A 17,104-nucleotide genomic window follows, 5' to 3' on the forward strand; every position below is an offset into this window, starting at 1 on the left:
GAAATGTTAATTTTGAATATGAGATTTAACATAAGTCAGCCTTGAGGCACTAATTTTGAATGGTTCACGTAGGTTTAAGAGTTAGGTCTTCAAGGCAAATTACTTCTTTTCATCTCTAAGAGGTTTACAGATTATGGCACTATCGAAGTAAGCTTTCAGCCCTGCACAAATATTTAAATATAATTGCACTTAATTATGCTGGATTTTTAAGGTTGTTAAGGAGAGTTTGCATAAACATTGTCTTTAAAAGGACTACATATAAATAGAACTGTAGATTTACTTAGTTGTCATCTTGAGATATTTACAAAAAGGAATTTCTAAGAAATGGCATGACACAAAGATAATTCCAGATGCATTAGCAGGAGATACAAGTTTCTTGTAACTAGAGCATCCCAATAAACACCCTCAGAAACATGGCAACAGTGTTAAGAAAGAGCACAATGCTAAAGGAGATAAGACCTGGCATGTAACTAATTAAAGATGTGGCCAAAGTTATTGTGCTTTCTTTTTATGCAAAATAATGGCTAAAAATGCATGTTAGATGTTGTGACTGAAAATAACTCTGTGAGAAAGGCCACAGCAGCAGAAATGTCAGCACTGCTTACACCACCACAGGAAGCTGGGGGGTATTCCTCTGGTAGAAAAAGGCAAAGTGCTCTCCTGCCAAAACTGGTAAAAAAAAAACGAAACAAAACCAACCATCAAAACCCCAAAAGAAAACACAAACCCGGTTTTACAGCTGTTTGTATTTCTTTAAACACAAATAATTTTGCTGCTCAATGTTTCATCTATTTCATCTTTTAAAGGGGTTGTAACTCATTTAATAAAAAGAAAAATAAAAAGCTAAATGGGAAAGTGCTGATTTTGGGTTGCTTGCAAAAAGTGACTTTCCTTCCCCTAAATTGAGATTATTTTCAAACAGTAAACATATGCTTTCAAATGAAAATTGCTGACTAGTCCTCTATTCATTTCCTACAATTGTCTTGTTACCTAGAAGTAAATGTCCAGGAGGATGTACCTGGATAAAAATCTCTAAGTCAGCAATTTACGTTTAGTAAGTTTTCCTATGTCGTATTAAAAAAAAAAAAAAAAAGAGAGAGAGAGAGAGAGAGAGAGCGAGAGAGAGACTACAGTGCTTATTCCCTGCCAGATCTCCAGATTTCACGGGGACCGTCCGCTCGTGGTGCAGTTCGAGCCCGGCCATGGGCAGGGCGGGCTCTGTGGTGATGATTTCGAGCACCGCCCCGGTGTGAGAGCCGCTCTAGGTTCGCTCTGCACCGCGGGGCGGGAGAGCGGCACCGGCACCGCAGCTCTGCCCGCGCCACCGAGGCGGCACCTGGAGCTCCCGGAGCAGAACCAGCCCCGGGGGCGGGGAGAAGTCTCGCCCACCCCTACACCTCCGCCGGGCGGGGCTGGCCGGGCCGGGCACGGGGGAAGCAGCGACACCGTCCTTACGGCGGAGCAGCGCTTGCCGCCCGGCCGAGGCGAGCGCGGCGGGGCTGCGCCTTTAAGGGGCCGGGGGAGGCGGCGGCGGGCGGGCTCCGGCGCGCCGGGGCCGCTCCCTCCCGCCGTCCTTCCTCCCTTCCCCGCTCCCTCCCCCGGCGCGGTGGGCAGTGCCCGTGGGCCGCCGCCGCGGGAGTGGGACGGGGCGCCGCGGCATCCCGGCTCCCGCAGCCATGGCCGAGCCCCTGCGCCGCCGGCTGCCGCTGCTCCCGCTGCTCCTGCTGGCGGCCGGGGGGCTGCGAGCGGCGGAGCGAAGCGGCGGCAGCAGCAGCGCCATGGAGGAGCTCGCCACCGAGAAGGAGGCGGAGGAGAGCCACCGGCAGGACAGCGTGAGCCTGCTCACCTTCATCTTGCTCCTCACCCTCACTATCCTCACCATCTGGCTCTTCAAGCACCGGCGTGTCCGCTTCCTCCACGAGACTGGCCTGGCCATGATCTACGGTGAGTCCGGCCGGGGCCGTGGCACCGCCCGCGCCTCAGCCCCCGGTGTCAGCCCCGGCGGGGGCGGCGGGGGGCCGGTGCCGGCCGCGCCCCTCCGTGCCGCCGGAGCAGCGCCGGGCCGCTGCGGCTGCCGGGCGGCAGCGCCCGGTAGGCCAAGCCCCGGGCAGGGGGAGCCCCTCGCCGCAGAGCCCGACCGCCTCCGCCGGTGCTCCTGGATCCCTTCCCCTTGCCGGCGCCTTTCCTGGGGTTGGGGACAGAATGACACTGAGGGGGGACGTGCGGTTCGCAGCCTCCCGTGCGGCAGCGGAGCGGTGTCCTGCGGGAAGGTGCGTCCCGCCGCCGTGGCCGCGCTGCCGGGGACAGCGCTCCGGTGACCCTGCCCGCCGCAGAAAGGCAGCTCGCCGGCCGTACTTCCAGCAGCCGGGAGTGCCGAGCCGCGCAGGTCATCGCAGAGATGACTTTGGAAAGCGCCATCGCGCTGTCCTCGCCGTGCTGTGGTCTCACCACGCGGAAAGGAGCGTGTTTAGCCTCCGGGTGTGCTCCTCGGCTGTCAGCGCGCTGCTGTCACCTGCGGCTCGCGTTTGCGGATCCCGACTGACCGCAGTGACACTGACCAGAGACCCTGACGCTGTCTGCGGCTCATCCCGAGCCCTCCTGGTGGAACGAGGGCTCTGCTGAGCAGGGTTCGCCCGCTCGTCTGCTCTCCCTGGTGCTGCCAATGCCTGGCGCAGGGGGCGGCAGGTGAGCCTGAACTGGGGACGCAGAGCCCTCGCTCCGCGGGGAACCCCACGGTTGTGCTCGGTGCGCAGTTTGCTACGCAGAGCATAGAGGGTTGCGGCGAAGAGCAGCCATCCATTCGAAAAATTATTTGTCTGCTGGTGATTGGCTACTGCCATAAGCGCCGGGGGCATTTCTCCTTCACCAGCGGAATCTGTTCCTGTTGAACCGTGTGAAACACCTGCCCGATGTTGGTCGGTATAAGCGTATTGAGGGTAACCACACATGAGAAATTCAGCACTCGAGGGGAGGGGGAAAGTGAAGCGTTTCCTCCCCGATAAGTACTACTGCTCTTGAGAGCTATGTGATTGCTTGCAAAGCAGTGGAATTTTCCTCTGCTGATGCTTCCCTTAAACCATCCCAATTTGCTCTTAGTCACTGATCTCTTTGCTGCACTGCTGTGTACTTCACATATGTTCACTGCTGAAAACTGACAAATTAACAACTGGGCATATAAGTAAGTTATGCACTGGCATGATAATGCTTAGCAGCTGAAGAGTGCCCAGGAGACAGTAGATTAACTGTCTGTATTGATCAGAAAAGAGACAGGGTAAGGTAGTATTGAAGATGTTTAGATATTACCCTAGTGTTGTCACCTTTGGAAAGTTCATTTATGATGTTTTATGATCATTTTAGTGGCTTAATTTATGCTGAAAATCTTGTGTATGTGGGTGTGCTAATGCATGCGGTACAAATGTCAGGGCATCAAGGGCATTTGGATATGTGTTTTGATGAGCTGCGTGGGAAATGAGAAATTGTTCAGCTGGAGAGATTCTGCCTCTCATTAGACTCAAATTAGTTTCCTCTAACACGCAGTTCCTGATCTGTGAAAAGATTGTTTGGTCCCCAATTTGATGTGCAAATACTGAAATTTTGTCTTAGGAAAGGCACTATGCTATGTCTCTTTCAGCCCCCCGGCAGCATCCAAATAATAATAATTGGCTCAAACTAGGTGTGTGTCCTCACTTAAATAATTTTGCTTTCATAGTTTGCTCCCCAATATACTTGCCTTCTAAATGAGTCCCCTTATTATATCAAAATACATGCTTTCTCCTTCCCAAACAAACTAACTCTTGGCTTTTCATGGCAAACAGCCTAGGAAGCATGTTTTGTGTGTTCAGTTCCTACCTAACATGGTTAACCTCCATGCTGGTGGTTAAACTCTGCTGAGACCTGGCTTCACTTTAACATTTCACAGACTTTCTATAGAGCACCAAGAACAACCTAGTAAGTGATGTAGTAATTTTCTGTTACACGTCTGCTAACTGGGCTTAAGTCTCCTCTTTCTTCTTTGTTTAAACTGTGGTTAAACTGATAGATGTTTTGCTGATAACTTGCTATCTGAGAAATGTACTTTTAAAAAAGCTATATAGCTATTTAAAGTGCATATGTTTCATCACTCTGCCTTAAACACAAAATCATAAGGCAATATGTCAAAGAAAGAGCATGTAGTCCCAAAAGCACAAGTTCTATTCATGCTAAATAGAATTGAAGTTTAAGGTTGAAACTGTAACAAGGGTGCTGCTCTGTGGAAGTGAAATACTAGCAAATGTCAGCTGCTCCAGCAACAGTATTGCTAATGCAAGTTATGGAACAATTAAAAAATCCAACCCAACCCAAACAAGCCCCAATCCACAACAGAGAAATAAGGGAATTGAAACCTTGCTGACTGTGTATTTCAGCTAGTGATAATGATTGTGATGTCGGTCTGAGTTGGAGGATAACGTGTTCGAGACACGTTTTTCCTGAAGAGGTTTGGTGGTGACTCTGTTATGCAGGCTTCCTGGTTCTGTACTGAGAGGCGTCACCTTGTAGTAGGAGAAACAAGACACAGACTGTGCACCTGGGCAGCTCAGGGTGGACTAAGGATGGGAGGTGATGGTGGGCATCCTGAGGCTGCTCCTTAGGAGGCAGCCACCTGGATAAGTAGATGTCTCCCGGCAGATGCAGTGGTATCACTGCCACTAGGCAATTACTTTGTCCCTTTTCATAAGTGGCAATTCAGATAACTGGCCACCCATGAATCAGCATAGGTGTCAGTCCTATCAGGTACCTTCTTGTCTGTGGGCCACATGTGCTGGTGCTGCAGATAAAAGTAAAAGCAAATGGGACTTGGGTACAGTGAAAGAAAATCCATATATGAAGAGGAATATAATACGTCTGTTACCTTTCCGGGAACAGAAATGAGAGAGAAACTGTAAATCTTCATGATAAAAAAGATTGTATCTGTTCTGCAATACTCTGTATCAGACTAAGTTTCTGTACCCACAGAGTAGATACAGAAAAGGTCTATTTTTAGCTCATCTGGCTGCAGTGCTCTCTGTTAGAATTGTAGTATCTATCTACACGTGCTAGAGATGACCTAACTCATCCCCACTGCCAGCAAAATAATGTTAGTCTTCATTTTTAATAAGCCACTTTGACATAAGCCTCCTAATACTAGATTTAGGATCATAATTGAGCACCCAGTTTTGAGAACATTATCCTTTCTCTGGCAACCTGCTTGTTCTTCCTGAATATTATTTTAAATCACATTGTTACAGGCTTTTAAAGTGAGTTTTGCTAAATTTTTTTGACTGCTCAGTATGTTTTAATTGCAATACAAATCTTTAAGTTTGCTTTATGATGTATGGCTGGGTAGAAAAATTGTAAATTCTTCTTTTGAGAGAAATTTAGAAGAAATGCTATATAGCTTTTATTAATCTGCATGTATTTCAGATCTGCTCTTTGGGCAGGGGTAGTTGGATAGCTTATAATTGCAGGTGTTTCTGAAATATCTTTGGAGTACAATTAATCTATAGTCCTCAGGGCAGTGATTTTGGGTTTCTTTGTTTGTTTCTGTGGGTTGGGGTTTTGTTGTTGTTTCTGTGGTTTGGGGGTTTTGTTAATTTGTTTCTATAAGGGTAGTGTATTTCATTAAGACAAATTAGTTAATTTTTATGTTTGTTAACTTCATCTTCATGAGAAGTTCTGTCAAATCAGCACTAGAATACCCCCTGATCATGGCATAAGCCAAAGAAGAGAGAAATGGCAACTTGGATTTCTTTTGCATGAGGAAGCCTTTGGTGGAACAGCTGGCTGTTAAAGCTGGTACTGCTTTGCAGCACTGTGTAAGAAACCATGCAGAGGCTGAAGGGGGAAGGTGTTCCTCTGCATGTCCTGTTATTTTCATTTAAATTAGAAAGTTATCACAAACAGATGCCAAATCTGTTATACTGCAGAGCTCACACACCTGCCTGCCTTCTGGTCCTGTGTGAGCACTCTGGTTGTGTTTGCTGGACTGTGCTGAGCTGAGGCGAAGTAACCTCATGTCTGGTGTACAAGCTTGTTGTCAGAGTGAGGTGGTTCCATGACAGATTAATACTGTACATGTCTGGGCCCTGTAGGAGCTGGAGGTTTTTTTTTGTCCACTTGAGAAAATTTCTTTTGGAACCACTTCCAATTTTTCTTTGCTGCATTGCAATAGAAATATCTCTAAATAGGTCTGCCAATGATTGTTTCTGAAAGAACACAAGGACTGAACTGGTCTGTAGATGCAGAGCACCTGCAGCAACTCTAGTAACTTCTGCTCTTGGTGCAGATGAGAAAAAAGAAAAGGAGATGTTGAAGGAATATACAAAAGCTATCAAGTTCAACAGGATTCCCAGAATTACTTCTCAGGAGCTGATGGTGTCCCCATCTTAGTGCTTCTTTATGTAGTATTTGAGTGTCTATATTTCTGGCAAGAGGTTGATGGGAGAGAGGCCTGGGTTCTCACCTGTCTCCTTTTTGTTTGGTAAAGTAGGCCTTTGTTTTAAGATGGTCAGAGAAAGGTGATAGGGCAAGTTTCTTTGGCTGTGTTAACAAAAATATGTGTGGCAACTAGTGTGTAATCTTATCTCTGGATTTCACAATACTGCATTGTAAATTTTCTGTAATGAACTATAATTGGTCATTCAAACAGAATGAACAATTCAGATATTGTTCTTTTAGAAATTTAATTTAAAAATGTTGTGCTGAATAGAAGTGGCTATATATGTGTATTCCTTTGCAGTGTAAGTTTAATAATTATCTATACTTCAGGAAGTGCTTCTGGGTCACCTGTACAGGCAGTCCTGGGCACCATTTAGGAGTATCTGTGAAACACCTTTATAAAATACACTATGTGTTCTGGGCTCCCTAACAGAGTGACTAAAGAGAGCTCTAGACCTCTGCTCTGTGTGCTCCCAGCACAACTGGAAGCAGATGTAAGTCTTGCCTCTGACTTACCCAAAATCTTCCATCTCAAGGGTTTGGCCCTGACTCCAAGCTGGATGGTTTCCTGCAGTGCTTGGAGATAGCTCTGGAAGCAGTGATGGGAAGGCTCAATTCCCTGTGACAGAAAATTTTCATGGTTCAGCTAGCTATGATTCTCTTAAATCTTCAGTCCCTTTGTGGGTGAGGGACTTGCTTTGTGGGTGCATAGCAGCACATTCCTTCCTTAGGAAGGTTGGGCTCCCCTTACATATGGACTCTGCAGAGTAGTTCAAAACATCTTAGAGAGCTGGGTGAAACATTTTCCTGCTTCTGGTAGGGAGCTATTCCCACCCCTATCTGCGGCTATCTGAACAACCATCATCTCCATTAGGTAGAGGTAGCAGCTTCACCCTCAACTGATTTAAAAACCAGATATCTGAAGCAGGAACCTCAGCTCCATCATTATTAAAGAAAAAAAAAAAAAACAGTTGGAGGACACAGTTTGCATTCCAGAACTATGCATCTTGACCAGAACTAAAAATATTTTGTGGTTCCTATCTAGGCCTTTCACAGGTGTTGTGTACCATGGATGTTCTCTCCCTGCTTACCTGCTGAATGCTGCGAGTCCAGCACTGGGCTGCTGAACTGTCCCTGTGTGTTCAAGAGACAGCCTCAGTATTTAACTCAAGTCTGTTGTTTCCATGCTGACAGCCAGAAATACCAGCTTGTAGACTGACTTTTTTTTCCCCCAACACAGAGTACTTATTTGTGACTCAGGATTAAAGCTTTATCCCCATTAAAAACTGAATATAGCCTTTCTCGCCTTGCTTTACACTAAGTGGTGCCTACATTGAAAGAATGTGATACAAGCAATTTTTTTAGGAGAGTGTTTATGTTGAGGGGTTTTTTACTAGTGGTGTAAAGAATACACAGTCATTCTCAGTAGTTCAGATCTTTTTGTCTACCAGACATAGGTAATTTAGCTAAAATGCACTGCATTTTTCTCCCCTATTAAAAAGCACTTCAGCCTGCAATTAACTGAGTATGAAGGGAGAAAAGCAAATTGTGGGAAACTGTTGGTTTGTTTGTTTCCCCATGTCCTGAAATCAGACAAATCACTTTAGAAGTACCTAAAGAGCCTATGGTGGATGAAACCATTGGGAATTTTTAATTTTACTGGGGAGAAAGAGTTGAAGGCTTCTTTAATTTAAAGTTGAGATTAACTCTGCTCTCAGCCAGAGGAGGTGTGTGGTTTCTTGTGCTTTCTTCATGGCTTTGGTATTCTATGTTACTTTTCAAAGGCTGGGTGGAAGCTCTTTATTTCTCTTGATGCGGATGTATGTGTGAGTGATACGTGGAGGAAGATCACAGCCTCTCCTGGCAGAGCTCTTGTGGGTCAGCACTGCTGCCAGGGGTGCCTGTGGGCTTGGCTACACTGCTACCCCGAAGGCTCATCAATGGGGTGGATCTGCTGCCATGGGAGGGTCCTGGCCCTAATGCCACCCTGCTGGGACTTGCAGGTTTGCTGTAGCCTGGATTACTTCTCCACAGCTGCCACTTTCTCTGTAGTTTTTTTTCAAAATGTCTCTTTCTTGTTGAAATAGGTCTGTAGTAGATAGTTTTAAAGGCACCTGAAGCCACCAGAATACCTGTTGCATATTTTAAGTGTGTTACTGATTCCTCTTCCGTTACCTTGTAAGCTCCTTGGAGAGGGGAGTTTGAACAGCAAAGGTGTGGGTCTTGGTGTGCTAGATTTGTGGAAATGTTTAAATAAAATGGTCTGCTTATTCAGAATGCCATGCCTTTCCACTTTTCCATAGATGTCTTCACTTCTCACTTAGACTTAAGAAAAAACAAGCTAAGATTGAGGAGATTTTTTTTAAGTAAGCTTGACATGTTCGCTTGCTATTTTATTATGAAACTGGGGGACTATTCTAAATGAAGAAAGGGATGGAAACAAAGGATGATACAAAAGGATTCTAAAATGCAATTAACTTGTCTGTGCATGAGATGACAGTCTTTAATGTGCTGGCTCCTTATGGAAGTGTGGTGTGTGCACCTGCATTTCTTGCCATCAGTAGCTAGGTGAAGAGAAAGCTGCTCATGTGGCTTGGTGTCACCTACATGTGAGTATTCCCTGTGTCAGCTCTTCAGCCAGGCACGCCATGTCCATGGGCAGTGCCAACACACTGAGATTAGTTATTGCTTCTGAGGCTCAGAGGCTGTTCCATTAATTCAAGAACTGGATTCAATATGAAAACTGCTGTTAACCTTTGCCATTGCTTTGAATATGAAATACTAACAGAAGGATGCTGTAACTGATGATAGTTTTAAAAATAGCAAGTGACCCACATGGATATGACTAGCTTTTAGTTTTTACTCTGAATCCATTAAAATGAATGCTACTGCTTCCACATTAATTCTAAGAAATTATTTTCCCCCACGCATACACTTCTTAGCACTTGACATCAAGTCCTTCAGTAGTGAAAGGGAACCTACATTTTAAGTGTCATGTACCTCTCTGCTGTTGTTTTACTGCTGCACAATCCTTCCTATTTCTCATTCCTTTGTGACAGTCTTCATTGTACTTACTGATTGTGTAATGGCCTTTCTCCTGAAAAGATTTTCCTCATCCATGGGAAAACTTGACTGTTCTCTTTAAAATGCCTTCTTAGTGAGTGAATACCAACTTATTTTAATTGGCTTTTAGCCTTGCTATGTAATTGACGCTTTAGAAGTTAGGTACCCTAGAAAAGTTCAAAGTGGCAAACACAGAAGGCTCCCTGACTAGCTGGGAGGAAAGGGTATTCACAGAAGAATTGAAGCAGTGAGTGGAGTTGGCATCACTGGCTGCACTGCAGTTTTGCACTCTCTGGAAAATACAGGAAAAATACGTAAGAAGAAAACTGGTGTAAAGGTTTATTTCTGTTGGGGAAGTGCCATCTGATTGTTTCTCCTGAGTTATCTTTGATATTTTAGTTGATTACGTAATGTTATATATTAAGAGAAGAGGCTGACTGTAAGTGACCTTCCACAGACATGCCTGGCAGGGTCGGCTGTAGCATCCTCTCCTGGCTCACAGAATTCAAGTGGGCACTTCTGCTTGTTTGGTTTGTCTTGAAGATTTATACTTTGAGAGTCATGTTTATACTCTGCATAGCATAAAGGGTGTGGCTTTGTCATACCTATCTGCAATAGTAGTGTCTTACAGGGAACATATTCCCACCAGACATGGGTTACAGTGAATCATTCTTGGAAGAAGATGAGTATTTTGAAGATGTGTTGGTGTGTGTGAAATAACCTTAATGCTGGAATAGACTTTTCCATAGGCAGCTGAGTGTCAGGACACTGTTTCAAGCTAACCTTTATTGCTTCTGATCTCTGCACAGCAGTATGTCTGACTTGGCAAAAATTTGTTTATGAAGTTGATTTTTATATCTAGAGACTTTTAACCTTCTTTCAACCATGTTCACTTGTGGTGAAGCAATATGTATACACACACACACAGAGTCTCTTTCTGATTATCTTTTACAGAGATATATAGATATAAAATTAATCTTTTCCTCAGCTGTACATGACTGAAGAGTTAGTGAGTGATTTCCTAATGATGATCTGCTTGTTAAGATGTAGTAACAAAATATAATTGCAGCCTTCTCTGATTATACATGTGCCTGCATGAAACAGAGAAATGTCAACATAGATATCTTGGTGATACTTAGTACTTGATTATGTCCCCCATTTCCTCAGGGAGCCATAAAAAGGGTTTATTGCTTTTGCTGGCAAATGCTCAAGTCTACTTATTTCAACATTTTCATTTTTTGATCCTAATGGTTTTGGGTTCTCTTCCAAAGTATAAAAGATGGGACAGTTACTTTTTTTTTTCTTTTTTTGTTCTCTGTACTTCAAACACAAATATCTAACCTCATTGCACCAGGTACTTATGATGTTAGTGTTTTGTCAACCCAAATTACAGATAGAGGAAACTTTGTTTTATCTTTTGTTTGTACTTATGATATAGCCCCTCTTCTAAAGACTGAAAGGCTGGGCCAGGAGGTTTAAGCATGACCTACTCTGCATTTATGATCACTTTATCCTTAGCCTGTGAAAGCTAAAGCCCCCTATCAGGATCTCAATCTTCTAGATACTGCTTAAACTTATGTTCTAAACAAAAACAAACAAACAAACCCAAAAACAAACAAAAAAAAACCAAAAACCCAAACAAACAAAAAAACACCAACTGAGTCAAACACCCCTAAAATCTACCTCTGAAGCATTTGATTAGCTAAGCTTACTAGCCAAAGTCAGAGGTTGCCTTTACCTCTCTGTGACCTGGCCAGAAGTTGTTTTTCTGAATTCAGTGCTACCTCTACCACAGCTCTAAGAGAAGATTGGGACCCACAATTTTTGGAGCATGATGTCTAAACAATTTTTTTAGCCTCCTTTTGCTCTTCTTCCTTCATCTGCATGATGATGACACATAAGCCTTGCTCTTCTATGGTTCCTGTAGGTATTACAATTGTCATGTGTTTTAGCTCTCCAAGAAATTCTATTATGCTGACTGCCTGCTTTTTTGTGGGAACCTCCTAACACTTTTTCCTTGTTACTTCATTTGTCTCCACAGTGCATCCAATAGTTTGTTTTAAAGCTGACAGCCTGGATTCCTCTCCATACATGAGACCTACTTTTTTTTTCCATTCTAAACTGAAAACCTTTGCTCACTTCCCTGCTTCGTGGGAATGTGAGGATTGGCTGAAATAGCTTGTTATTTTTATCTTCCTTCTGCTACCACAGTCTTCATCACTGAGACTGGTTCCCCTGGCCACTAATGAAACTATCTGTGCCTTGTCTTCACCTGTAAGCTGTTTAAGCTGTGGAAGATATTTCTAGGCAACACATGAGTAAGGCATGAATTCCTGTGTCTCTACACATCTACAGTCCAGGCTTTCATTTCAACATAGGCTCCTTTGATGTTCTGGTTTTCAAGGTACAGGAGAATTTTGTTCAGATTAAATTTTTTTAGCCTGTGTTATAAGAAACTTTTTTCCTGACCCTCTCTTGCTTCGTTCTCAGCTGTCCTCAGTAAAGTGAAAGATAAAGATGCCACTATCTCTAGGACCATTTAATCATAACAAGAATCAAACTAATGTTTTTTAACTTGCTAATAGACTGGGTCAAGACAAAGACTTGGTTTTTAGCCCTTATACTTTTAAAAAAGGCCTAAAGTTCAACTCATGAGCAACATGGATTTTATAGCTATGAGACGAAAGCTTGGACCACTGAGGCTATTTACCACCAGGGTTGTGTTATAGAATTTTCCTTGAACAGCCAGCGAGGAAATTTGAGTTAATTTGTAACATTTATAGTAAGTAACAAAGTTATAACAAGTTTGTAAAAAAAAAACCAGTATTTCAGTAAGTTAAACCTTCCAAGATCTTTAGAATACTTACGTGCAGGAAAGGGCAATACATAAGAACAATAATTGGAGCTTTTGTAATTATGTCAAGGTGCCAGAATCCCAATGATGCAACATGTGCGTGGCATTTTTGATCCTTGAACAGATCACAGCTGACCCATGTGTGTGCACCCACACACAACAAGCACACCTCAGAGCTGAATTGCTCCCTTTCCAGAATAGTCTGTTCTTGTGTAATACTCTGAGCAGAGACAGACTTCTGACACTTCACTTGATTGGAAACAGTATTTCTTTGCATTTGATTTAGTATAGAAAATATACCATTTTACATATGGATATGGTATTTATTGTATTAATGACATCAGTAAAACTTTCTAGCTAAAACTTAAATTCATCTTTCTGTTGTCCTGATACATAAACTGAGTGTATGTTGTGTGGAGAATATAAAAAGTCTGTGAATCATATACTGAGATAAATATATGACTGGTGGAAAGCTGATACACCTGAAGTTAATAGTTAGGTACACTCCTAAATTTAACTGCTCTTACTGTAGATGGTTTTCCTGTTACATTGTATTTGCCTTACTAGTTGAGAGGCTTGAAACAGCAGCTTGTTGACAAATGCAGATTTATGGGAAGTTCCTGTTCAAGCAGGGACTTTCTGAGGCTTGGAGGCAGTGGACTGGTGCAACCAGGAAGGTTTGGGAAGACATTACTTATTTCTGTTAACAGCGTTTTGCCAGAGGTCCACTCCATACTGCTGGGCTTCAAAGTTAAGGAAAATTAACTTGAAAACAGTATCATATTTTAAAATGTCTGTAATATCTGGAACAAAGCTCATTTTCATACTGTAACTTGGACTGACCAAGTTCCTTGGACTAGGAATTACTACTGGAATGTCACATTTGCAGGACATGTTCTGTTGGACAAGTGGTCATACTGGCCATAAAAAATTATCTATGACTTAGGATTTGATGGGCTTAAGAATCAACCAGTCTTGCTGTAAGCTTCAGTGAGCAGGAGGTCAACCAGTACTGAAAAAGTCACCTAGCCTGGCCAGAAGAAGTTGCAGAACAGTTTCCTGCAGCAAAAGGTACCACAAGGAGAAATGCTTGGCTTAATTATGTCTACAGGGAGCGATGAAGGCAGAGGACTCACTCAGGCTTATTGAAATGGACTGAGATGCTGACTATGGGAAGACAGAAATATTGGGAGGTGATAAGAATTTTTTTAGGAGTGGCAAATCAATGGCTGAAAAACTAGACATTTTCTGCAAAGAAGAAAAACATTCTGATTTCCTAGTCTAATTTTCCTCACTGTTTTCCTGTGCTGTTTGTTTAACCTTTCTATTTAGTCTGTGGGTCACAGTCCAGTAATCTCTAATCTTTGAGATAATAAATAGGAAATCCTGAAAAAAAACCCACTTTCTCTTAGGAACTTAATGAAAGAGGGGAGTCCTGGCTGTGTCTGGGGTTAGGTTCTTGAGGTAAATAGCAACAAAAGTTTTCAGAGGTCAATGTCAGTTGTGCCATTTCTGAACCACCACAAGTAAATTGCTCAGCCCTTAAAAATATTTTTATTTACCTGCTTATGCTGCTGATTTTTTCCTGTGTATTCCTCCTTGCTTGGTACAGCTACAGTATGTATGTGTACAGTGTATATCATACGGTATAGGATGATAGCAGGGAGTAGGGGAATAGTTGGGCTAATGCTGCTCATCAGCCTGAACCTGGAACCCAGTTTTTATCTCTGCCTGTTTATATGGGATGGAAAAAAAAAATTGTGTGTGTGTATTTACAGTTCCATGAAAAGTATCCAAACATTGGAAAACCTTTTCATTTTAATTTTTGCCTCTTAAAGGTGGAAAGTCTTTTGCACTAGGTCTGAAGTGCAACAGGAAAGGTTTCTCAAGATATCTTGGGAAACTCACTGCTGAATCAGATCATGAGCTGTGATTCTGTCCTTGCTCAGTGATTTCTGTCAGCGTTGTCTTTACAGTTCCAGGAAAAGAGGAACCTCTACTCTGAAGCAGTTGATGCTGTACATGCTCTTTGCTCTTGTAATGATCACACAGAGCCCCAGCTAAACATGAGCTGACTTTGCATATCCACCTTTGCCTGCAACACATTCATCCTTTTTTCTTTATAATAGCCATTCAAAGCACCCAGGCTGCCACGTCTCTTATGGGAGAAGTGTGAGTTAGAGACTGTGGGGATGTTGGAGTGCCCATGAATCTTAACCTGGCACACAGGAGTAGAGTGACTTCTTGTGGCCCTTTTTTTCTAGTCAACAATTATAAAAAGAGGTGACTAATTTTTTTTTCAAGGGTGTCCAAGTTTGGTAAAACAATTAATGGGGGGTTTCTGCTTGTGGGGTTTTGGTGTTTGCCACAAGTGTCTTAATACTGGCCATTGTGTGCATTACTCACATTCCAAGATCCTCTCAGTCGTTATTTCCATTTGATTTGGTGCAATTTTTAGTTACTGTTGTGGCAGAAGGATTGTGGCATACCTTGTTAACTTTCAGTTGAATTTAATGGTAAGTTTTCCACTTAGACTGCTGGAAAATATGATCTTTTACTCAGAGAGTAATCAAAACTAAATCCAGTCGTCAAAGCAAATACTTTAGTAGTGACCAGTCATTATGCAGGATGACGAATATGTGAATTTTATATATGTAGTGATATTGTCTGCCAATTTTTTAAAAATTGTTTGTGGCCTACAACTTGGCAGTCTGACATTCTGAGTGTTTCCTCAATGACCTGGTAGTTCAGTCTGTCAGCATTGAGCATGAGCAATTGGGCACACCTTTTGTCAGTGCTTTCCTATTGTAACAAATATGACAGTTTCTCTGCATCTCATAGGCCGAAACATTATGGTAACAATGATAATGCTGTGCTCATACCCAAAGTCCTCTTGTTCCTTTTGAAATATTACAACTATTTATTCCAGAAGAATATGGTAGGATGAAGAGTCTATTTGCTTTCTCAGGATAATTAGCTCTAATCCCAAAACTGGTTCTCTATACCTGAGTGTAAAAGCTAGGTAAAACTACACTGTAAGGAGCAGTTATTCAATTTGATTTCCCATTTATTGTTACTTAACCTGCTCATATTTCATAATAATTCCTCTTGCTTAAATTGATACAGCTTGTTAAAACAAAACAAAAAAAAAACCAAAACAAACAAACAAAAAAAAACCCCAAAGGGTTGCATTTGCAATTGTGTGATTTACTTTTAGAATTTGGGAGATTTTTTTTTTTTATTATAATTATTTCTGTTGAGCTCTAGCAGAAGCACTGTGAAGCTGGTTTGCCTGCTACTGAGGAAAGGCTCACTGAAGCAGTAATTCTCTTGAGGTCCTGGCATGAATAGGCATTGCAGCAATAATTTTTCTTTTCTCAGGAACTATTTTAATTGCTGCAGCTTCAGAACACATCAGGACCTGACATGAAAATACTTTTGTACAGAAGCAGCAGAAAACTCTACAATACCTGCAGCAATGTTTCAGCCTATCTGTAACTTCTCTTAATTTTTGTCATTCCTTCTTTCTGTGAGTTACTGATCCCTAAATAAAAAGGAATGGGGAAAGGTAGCCCTTCTGCATATTTGGGAGGGATGGTACTGTGAAAAAACTCTATTCATACAGAAGCACATGTAGTTTTTGAAATGCAACATTTAAATGATGCAGTGCTTCATAAACCATTTTTACTCAATTTCCACCATTTTTATGTTTTGTTTGTAATGTGTATGTTTTCTAGCTGACCATTGCTCAGATCAGCAAATCTTCAGTACATGCTCTGAAAGCTTGGATTTCTTTGGATTGATTTTCATTATGGCCCTATTGCCATTCTTTACAATCTGAAGAAAGCCTGCATTCATAAGGATTACTGCATCTGCAAAGGATGAAGGATAAGTAGGAATGATGAACTCCAGTGGTCATGAATGGGCAGATTGTCCTGGGCATTTATTCAGTTGTCAGTATATTGTGGAGTATTTGGGCTGAAAAAAAAATGTTAGCATTGGGTAACATACTCTTTTTATTAAAAGCACAGTAGAGTACTCAGAGAGGGTGTATAGTCCAAGACACACTAGTACAGCACATGCTGTCTGTGTGATTGATTTATTTCTCACTGAAAGCTTGTAATTTTGAGATTTTAATTCTTCTTTCCATTGCTAGCTGTGCTTATCTTCTCAGACAAGTCTTATCAAAAGGTGCTTGCTATTCTGAGTGGGATGCTGCACTATGTTATTCCAGAAGCACTGAACAAGGAATACTTTGCTTCACTGGCTGAAGATCAGAGTTGTTTCTGGAGTCTGAAATGTTCCCTGTGTTTCTCAAATATAAGTAGTGCTGTGACCAAGAGTTGTGTGCCTTCATATTCCAATTTGCCCTTGATGAGGTCGGTGTCCATGATGTTTGGATAAAGCACTTTAGCAATTCTATCCTCAGTGGTAACAATCTCTTCTGCAGAAGATGTTTATCAGGAGTAAATGACCACGGGGCAGTTGCTGTACTTTGAGGTGGCATATAGCACTTCCCAGTGCTCCATTAGTGGAGCAATTTAGGAATATCTCATGTTAACAACCAACATTTCAAATAGATAAAACATAGGAAACTAGTACAATGCAATTTAAAACAGAGGATTACATTGAAATTGTTTTGTAAGTGTTTTGGAGGGTATGTGTGAGTAGTGTGTCTGGTACAGATATATCTTGACTGCCTGGGGCTTCTGATTCCATTGGCAGGAGCTGGTT

The 17,104-nt window shown here is 42.4% G+C and overlaps 1 protein-coding gene across 9 annotated transcripts in view; it reads left to right on the plus strand.

Moving 5' to 3' along the window:
• Nucleotides 1-1,601: 1,601 nt before the first annotated feature.
• Nucleotides 1,602-17,104, plus strand: part of SLC9A7 (solute carrier family 9 member A7) — a 66,769-nt gene continuing 51,266 nt past the window's right edge. For all 9 annotated transcript variants that reach the window (XR_014949532.1, XR_014949541.1, XM_077781517.2 and 6 more), the window contains exon 1: nt 1,602-1,944. Coding sequence is in view for 7 of the 9 variants with exons in the window: in XM_077781517.2 (XP_077637643.1) it covers nt 1,677-1,944 (268 nt within the window). In the remaining 2 variants the exon portion in view is untranslated. The remainder of the gene's footprint in view (nt 1,945-17,104) is intronic.

Source organism: Lonchura striata, chromosome 1 (assembly GCF_050655825.1).
Source record: "Lonchura striata isolate lonStrDom1 chromosome 1, ASM5065582v1, whole genome shotgun sequence".
Taxonomy (NCBI): Eukaryota; Metazoa; Chordata; class Aves; order Passeriformes; family Estrildidae; genus Lonchura; species Lonchura striata.